General features: G+C 40.7%; 1 protein-coding gene across 1 annotated transcript in view; it reads right to left on the bottom strand.

The window, feature by feature from the left end:
- LOC103205517 (tumor necrosis factor receptor superfamily member 10B-like) overlaps positions 1-7755 on the bottom strand; it is a 74581-nt gene extending 66826 nt beyond the window's left edge. The window contains exon 1 of the mRNA XM_042782307.1: positions 7562-7755. Coding sequence (XP_042638241.1) covers positions 7562-7755 — 194 coding nt within the window. The remainder of the gene's footprint in view (positions 1-7561) is intronic.
- Between the last annotated feature and the right edge of the window lie 1229 nt (positions 7756-8984).

Below are 8984 nucleotides of genomic sequence, written 5' to 3' on the forward strand. Positions count from 1 at the left end.
AGTATCCTCTTGTTCTGTTTGAACAGCCTCTTAGTCTATGTACAGGTTTCTCATGAGTACAATTAAGTATTCTGTATTTCCCATTATTCTCAATGTTATCCATAATTTGTTATGATCCACACAACTGAATGCCTTTGCACTGTCAATAAAACATAAACAAACATCTTTCTATATTCTTTGCTTTCAGCCAAGATCCATCTGACATCAGCAATGATATCCCTCATTCCATATCCTCTTCTGAATCCAGTTTGCATTTCTGGAAGTTCTCTGTCAAATATATTGCTGCAACATTTTTGAATTATCTTCAGCAAGATTTTACTTGCATGTGATAGTAATAATATTGTTTGATAATTTCCACTTTCTGTGGGATCACCTTTCTTTGGAATGGATACAATATGGATCTCTTCCAGTCAGTTGGCCAGATAGCTGTCTTCCAAATTTCTTGGCAAAGATTAGTAAGTACCTCTAGCTCAGAATCCGTTTTTTGAAACAACTCAATGGGTATACCATCAGTTCCTGGAGCCTTGTTTTTTGCCAATGCCTTCAGTGCAGCTTTGACTTCTTCCTTTAATACCATCAGTTTTTAATCATATGCCACTTCCTGAAATGGACGAACATCAACCAATTCTTTTTAGTACAGTGACTCAGTGTATTCTTTCCATCTTCTTTTGATGTTTCCTGCATCATTCAATATTTTGCCCGTAGAACCTTTCAATACTGTAACTTGAGGCTTGAATTTTTTCTTCAGTTCTTTCAGCTTGAGCAATACTGAGCATGTTCTTCCCTTTTGGTTTTCTAACTCCAGGTCTTTGTCCATTTCATTACAATGATTTTTGTCTTCTTGAGCTGCTCTTTGAAATCTGTTCATATCTTTATCTTAGCTTTTCTTCCAGTTGCTTTAGCTTCTCTCCATTCAAGACCAAATCTCACAGTCTCTTCTGACATCCATGTTGGTCTTTTCTTCCTTTCCTGTCTTCTTAATGACCTTTTGCTTTCTTCGTGGATGGTGTTCTTGATGTCATCCTACAATTTGTCTTGTTTTCGGTCACTGGTGTTCAATGCACCAAATCTATTCTTTAGATGGTTTCTAAATTCAGGAGGGATATAATCAAGGTCATATTTTGGCCCTCATGGAGTTGTTCTAATTGTCTTCAGCTTCAACTTGAGCTTGCATGTGTGCAGTTGATGATCTGCTCCACATTAACCCTTGGCCTCATTCTGGCTATAGATATTGAGCTTCTCCATTGCCTCATTGCACACATGTAGTTGACCTGACTCCTGTGTATTCCATGTGGCAAAGTCCACATGGATAGCTGCCATTTGTGTTGCTGAAAAATGTACTTGCAATGAATAAGTCACCGGTCTTGCAAAATTCTATCATGCAATCTCCAGTGTCATTTCTATCACCAAGGTCATATTTTCCAACTACTAGTGATTCTTCTTTGTTTCCAACGTTTGCATTCCAATCACCAGTGATAATCAACACATCTTGATTGCATGTTTGGTCAATTGCAGACTGCAGAAAATGGTAAAAAATCTTCAATTCCTCGTCATTGGCTTTGGTGGTTGGTGTGTAAATTTGAATAATAGTAGCATTAACTGGTCTTCCTTGTAGGCATATGGATATTATCCTATCACTGACAGCATTTTACTTCAGGACAGATTTTAAACATTTTTGGTGACAATGAATGCCACACCATTCTTCATCAATTTGTCATTCCCAGCATAGTAGATCATATGGTTGTCTGATTCAAAATGGCCCAAACCAGTCCATTTTAGCTCACTAATGCCTAGGATATTAATCTTTATGTGTTCCATTTTATTTTTGACAACTTCCAATTTTCCTATAGATTCATACTTCATACTTTTCATGTTCTAATTACTAATGGATGTTGGCAGCTGTTTCTCCCCATTTTGAGTCATGCCACATCAGGAAATGGAGGTCCTGAAAGCTTTCCTCCATCTACATCATTAAGGTCAACTTTACTCTGAGGAGGCAGCTCCTCCTCAGATGTATTTTGAATGCCTTCTGACCTGAGGAGCTCATCTTCTGGCACTAAATTGGACAATGTTTCAGGCTACTCATAAAGTTTTCCAGTAATATATCAGACAGTGTTTCACTGCCATTCATAATGTTTTCACTGACCAATTCTTTGAAAAGTGGATGGCCCCTTCCTTCTAAGCCTGTCTCAGTCTGGAAGCTCTGCTGAAACCTATCCACTATGGGTGACCCTGGTGGTATTTGAAATACCTGTGGCATAGCCTCCAGCCTCACAGCAACATGCAAGCCACCACAGTACAACCAATTGACAGATGCATATCCAACTTTTAGTAACCCTTTTTAGCACAGAGTACAATTGAAGCCTGGGATTTTGAGACTTGTGGATCTGTGTGGAGGAGGGTAGTCCTTTTGCCTTATGGGCAACTGGCAAGTTTGAAATGCAGGGCTTTGATTGATGGCTGAATGCCACTATTGGCAGACTGCTCAAAACAGAATCAGGGGCTGTGGTTGTCCTTCTCCATCCCTGCATTGCTGACTGAATTATCTCACACTAAGCACAGAAAACCAGCTCTGGCTTTCTCCCCTAGGGGTCGCTTCTTGTATCAGTCTCCTTCCTCCTGTGTGGGTGCTCCAGTGAGTGAACAGATTCTGCCACAGTGACCAGCTCCCAGAGCCACTGGCTAAACATAACTGGAGGGACTCCTCCTCAAATACCTTATCCTCTCTTCATTTTACTCCTTTGCTCTTGCCCAACTTTTTTGTCCTTTCTATCTGATCGCTTGCCCCTTTGCTGCTCATCTTTCATTTCTGCCAAACATTTATTCCTCTTACCTGCCCATTTTTATTTTCTCTCTTTTTCTTATATTATTTTCCCTATTTCTTGTTATCTATTTCATCTTTTAATCTCTCTTTCTTCTCCTTGGATTTTTTTCCCCTCTTTCTCATCCAATGGGAGGAACATATTAACCCTCCATGAGTCAGCCATAGCCACTACACCAACCATCTCACCCAATGGACAAGTAACACCTGCACCACAGGATCAATGAGAGATGGTGGACAACAACTGCTCACCCCAACTCTAAATCCTCTTCATGATGAACAGAGACGTGCACCCACATCCTCACCAGTGATTCCACCAACAGAGAAAGTTGGAAAGTGAGCCAGTGCAGCTGAGTTAATAACCAAAGAAGTATACCTGCTCCACACTTCCAGATATAGTAAAACATAAAACTAGGGCTAAAAAAAAATCAGTACATAACTAACAAATAAAGACAACAACTTCAAAATGTCTAGGAAATGACAGACAACTTAAAAAAAAAAAAAAAAAAAAAAGACAAGATAGTAGAAACAAGTGTCCAAGATAAAGAATTAAGTAATCTCTCTGAGGCAGAACAAATAATAGAAATATCTGATTAGGAATTCAAAAGATATATACATAGGACTCTCCAAGAGCTCAAGGAAACTATAAACAGAAGCAACTGAGAAGACAGACAGCACCATTAAGAATTCAGGAAAATCATTCAAGAGCAAAATAACAAAATAAATTTACAATTAGAAATCATAGAAAAACAGCAGTTAGAAATTCAGAAGATGAACACTAAAATTACAGAGACAGATAACATATTGAAATGACAAAAGAACAGACTAGACTTGGCTGAAGAATGCATTTCCTAGCTAGAAGACAAATCCCTTGATGCCAACAAATATGAGGATCAGAACAAAGATTTAAGAGAAATGAAGAAAATCTAAGAGTTATATGGGATAACATGAAAAGAAATAACATACTCCTGATAGGAACCCCAGAATGAGAGGGAAAAAAAAAAAAAAAACTCTGAGAAAACTGTTGAAGACTTGGTAACAGAAAATGTCCCCCATATCATGAAAGAAGAAAAAAATATCCACAAGAAGCTCACTGAACCCCATACAGGATAGACCTCAAGGGAAAGTCACCATGATATATCATAATCAAACTTTCCAAAACCAAAGCAGCAGCTTGGGAAAAACAAAATGTTACCTACAACAGGCAACCAATGAGACTAAGCTCTGATTTCTCAGCAGAAACCATGCAGGCAAGAAGGCAATGGGATGGCATATACAAAACCTTGAAGGAAAAGGATTGCCAGCCAAGAATTATATATTCAGCCAAACTATCCCTCAAATATGAGGGTGAAATCAAGACATTCCCAGATAAGCAGAAATTAAGGGAATTTGTGAAAACCTAACCAACTTTACAAGAAATGCAAAGAGAGTCTTTCCAATAGAAAACTCACAACAGAGAACAAAAAATTAAAATAAAATCAAGACACCTGACACCATCACCTAGAAACCAACCCAGAAAAAGAGTCTCAAAATAAGCTCACGAAAAAAAAAAAAAAAATGTAAACAGAGAACAAGGGGAGACAATCTATAAACAACACCAACAACAAAGCAAATAGATGGAATAAAAGTTTTAATTACAAAACTTCCAAGTGGAGAGGAAGTCAGGACAATGTCTTTATAGAACAGATTGTTCCAAACTTAGGGAGATAAGAATTCACTTCAGGGTAATCACAAAGAAAATTAACAATCTTTCTAACCAAACTAAGAAAGAAGAAAACCACAAGGGCTTAGTAAACACAAAAACAATTATAATGAAGAAAAGAGAAAAAAACACTTGATAATAAAATGAACTCAGCACAGAAAAATATTTGGAGCAAAGAAATCACCAACAACACAACAAAAAAACACAATAGAATGACAGCAGTAAATTCATATCTAGCACTAATCACATTCAATGTGAATGGGTTAAATGTACCAATCAAGAGAAAGAGAGTGGGAGACTGGATAAGAAAAGAAGACCCATCAATACGCTGCATATAAGAGACCCACCTTAGACATAAAGAAAAAAAAATTAAAAATCAAGGGGTGGGGAGAAAAAAAATCAAGCTGAAGGCAACCAAAAAAGAACAGGAGTGGCAATATTAACTTCTGATAAAAATAGACTTCAAGGTGAAAAGTAGCATAAGGCACAAAGAAGGGCACTATATGATGTTAAAAGGCGCAATTGACCAAGAGGATATTACCATAAAAAATATCTATGCACTCAATGAAAGAGCTCCAAAATACATAAAGCAAACATTAACTGAATTGAAAGGAAAACAGACAACTCTACAATAATAGTAGGAGACTTTAACACATCACTTTCAGGGAAGAACAGAACAACTAGGAAAAAAAACTCTACAAAGATACAGAAGAACTCAACAACACCACAATCAACCATCTTGACCTCATAGACATATACAGAGCACTCCACCCAACAAAAGCACAGTACACATTCTTCTCCAGTGCACTTAGATCATTCTCCACAATAGACCATATGTTAGGCCACAAAACAAGCCTCAATAAATTTAAAAACATTGAAATACTATAAAGCATCTTCTCAGATCACAATACCATAAAAATAGAAATCATAATTTCTATTTATGTAATAGGAAGACAAAGAACTCTGGTGGCATAGTGCCTAAAGCATTTGACTGCTAACCAGAAGGCTGGCAGTTCAAGCCCACCAGCCACTCCTCAGAAGGAAGATTGGTCAATCTACTTCTGTAGTGATACTGCCTCGGAAACCCAAAGAAGGGTTGCTATGAGAAAAAGTTGACTCCACAGCAGTGGATTTGTTTTTTGGTTAATAGGAAGAACAAGTGAGAAAAATCAAATATGTGGAAACTGAATAATACACTGCTCAAAACTACTGGGTAACAAAAGAAATAAAGTGTGAAATAAAAATTTCCTAGAAACAAATGAGAATGAAAATACAACCTACCAAAACCTTTCAGACACAGTGAAAGCAGTACTCAGAGATCAATTTATAGCAATAAATGCACACATCAAAAAAGCATAAAGAATCAAAACCAACATTTTAATTCAACAACTCCAACAATTAGAAAAAGAGCAACAAAAGAAACCTACAATATCCAGAAGAAAGGAAATAATAAAGATGAGAGCAGAAATAAATGAAGCAGAAAACAAAAACAAAAGAGAGAGAAAAAATTAACAAGATGCTGGTTCTTTGAAAAAATTAACAAAATCGCAAATTTAACAAAGGAGAAGAAAGAGAAGATGCAAATAACACTAATGAATGAAAAGGGTGGCATCACAACAGAACCAACTGAAATAAAAAATATAATAACAGAATATTATAAAGAACTGTACTCCAACAGATTCAACAACCTAGAAGAGAATTCTAGAAACACAAATTTCTAGAAACACAAGACCTACCTAAACTAACCTAGTCTGAGATAGAATACTTGAAGAGACCCATAACAAAAGAAGTAATTGAGCAAGTCATAACCCCACCACCACCAAAAAAAAAAAAAAAAAAAGTCCTGGCAGAGAAGTCTTCACTGGAGAGTTAATTCATTCAGAAAGGAGAGAACAAGTACATTACTCGAACCATTCCAGAACATAGAAAAGTATGGAATACTCCCAAAGTCATTCTATGAAGCAAGCATAACCCCTAGATCAATCAACCACGACACATCAGAAAGGCAGCATTTGCATAGATGGAAAGCTGCACAGACAGGAATGCATAGAAAAGAAGTCACAGGGAGGAGGTGGGAGGAAAGCTTTTTATGGTGGGGGATTGTAATTGCGCAGTGAAACCAAATGTGCATGAACTGTTGTGTGTAAAAAGAATCTGCTTTGTAAATTTGCACCCACATCACAATAAAAAATTGAAAAGTAAAAATAAAAAATATTCTACAATTATTTTGTGACTATCAAAATGTTACTGCTTTTCTAAACTTAGAATTAATGTGCTAAATGAGAATACTTAAAATTTCATCATTCCTGTAACCTTGTTTCGATATTTATTATTTTCTTAAACATACAAAGAACCTTCTAAAGTGCAATTGACCAGACTCAATCCACCTGGAAAAGAACTAAAAGTGTGCTCAGCTCAACGCCCTCACCAAGAGATTTTCAGCGTGAACACCACGACTGGTTTGTGGTCTCACAAACTGTCAAAACTAGAGCATCACAGTCCAGCCTCCTGGTGGTCGAGCCCCAGAATTCTGACCGTGATTGTGAACGACTGTTTACACAGCCCTGCACCCGTCCACGTGCAAGAAAATGGCAGAAGGCACTGGGCAAACTCTTTACAGCGGCCACACCAGGGGGCAGAATTGAAGGTGCTTCCGAGCAGTGGGAAAGTTACTTTTTCAGCTGCCTGTATTTTTAACAGTGTGTAACAACTATTTTTTAGAATTTAAAACATTTGCATATAAATAATCCGGTCCCTCCGAGGCTTGCTCAGGAGTTTACAACTCGGTTCCACTCCCTCCACAGGTTTTGAAACACACTTCGCTCAATCTGACAAGCTCTGCAGAGGAGAGGGACGAGGGTGGCGGGCTCTTGTCCCTCTCGGGCTGAGTGGGTCCAGCACCGCCGAGGGACCCGGTTTTCTGATATCTACTCCACGGACGGGGTCGTCCTGCCCGGGCATGTCCTTGCGTCAGGAGAGTCATGCAAGCACCACAAGCCCGCGGGAAATCCCAATCTCCCTGCCCGACCCTGGCACACCTGGGGTACCCTTCCTTGGCCAGGAATGGTGATGGGTGACTCACCGGCATCAGCATCCGGAAGGCGACGAAGAAGATAAGGATCTTTGGGCCCCAGAGCCTAGGCCGGGCTCTGCGAGTAAGGCTGGGGCTAGGGGAGTACCCTGCCCGCGTCCAGGCCCCGCAGGTGGCGGGTGCTTTCGCTTCCCGCGGCATCATGACTTTAGTAAGCGCTCGGTGTCCTGGTTCGCGGTGGGGTTTAAACTTTCGCAAAATCAATCAGGAACCAAGCGAAGTATTTCCTAGAGTGTAGCGCCTTCCCCCCTGGACTTCCAAGTGCCTTGCCGACGGAATGGATCCAAGGCCTCGTAGAAATCCCGCCAAACTGCCCGCAAGGGATCCCTCTGGTGGTAGTCCCGGGTTCAGATTTCGAGCAGCTGGCACGGTTGCGCGCTCCAAGCCTGTAGAACTCAAATGGCTCCCGGGAGCGACGTTTGGTTGGGTACCTCTGGTGTCCGCCCTTTGCAGAGAGGAGGGCCAGCACTTGGCACCACCCAGAGCACTTCTGGTAGGAAAGCGGTAGTTCGTACGGTTCACAGTCGCATTCAAGGGGGCGCAGAAACGGCTTTTCTTTCCAAGCGCACTTGCCTTGTTTCTTGTAAAACCTGAATACTTTCTGTCCTCTGCCTTTGGTCCGCTCTCAGCTTCTGATCCTCCCCCCACCCCCACCCCAGTTCATGGATGTCACAGCATTTGGTTTCGCTTTGTGGATCTAATGAGCGCTGCTGGTGCAGTGGTTAAAGCTCTCGGCTGCTAATCGGAAGGTCGGTTTGAATCCACCAGCCTCTCCGTGGGAGAAAAACGTGGCAGTCTGCTTCCATAAATATTACAGCCTTGGAAACTCTATGGGGTAGTTCTACTCTGCCCTATCCGGTCGCTATGAGTCGGAATTAACTCAATGGCAACAGGTTATTTGCTCTACCCCAGCGGCAAACTTCCCTAGCTGGTCTTGACCTTATCACCTCAGTAGCCAGGTGCCTGCCTTCGAGCAGACGCTAAATGCATGGAATGGCAGTTGGAATGAAAGACACAAAAGCCCACACCCTCCCGGCAGATGGAATGAAAGACACAGAAGCCCACACCCTCCCCCTTTCAGCACTTCCCGTTTCCAGTAACTCCAGGTCAATCATCTTTCTTTTGGTCTCAGATTTGGATCATAGTTGAAATGTCTTCCCCACGCTACTCCCGCTGCTGTTCAGGGCGCCCGGAAAACACAATTCTGACTTTCTTCTATTTTTTCTTTCCTAGAGAGTCTAACGCTCTTTGGGAGCAGCACACCGGGAAACTACCAAGGGCGTGTGCCCAAGAAATCGGATGGGCTTGGTGGGGGGGAGCCCTTTCAACTGTCGGTACACACAAAGCTGTGTGCGAAGCCCGGGAGTTGG

This window comes from Orycteropus afer, unplaced genomic scaffold (assembly GCF_000298275.1).
Source record: "Orycteropus afer afer isolate SDZICR_OR568_19922 unplaced genomic scaffold, OryAfe1.0 scaffold00289, whole genome shotgun sequence".
In the NCBI taxonomy this organism is placed as follows: domain Eukaryota; kingdom Metazoa; phylum Chordata; class Mammalia; order Tubulidentata; family Orycteropodidae; genus Orycteropus; species Orycteropus afer.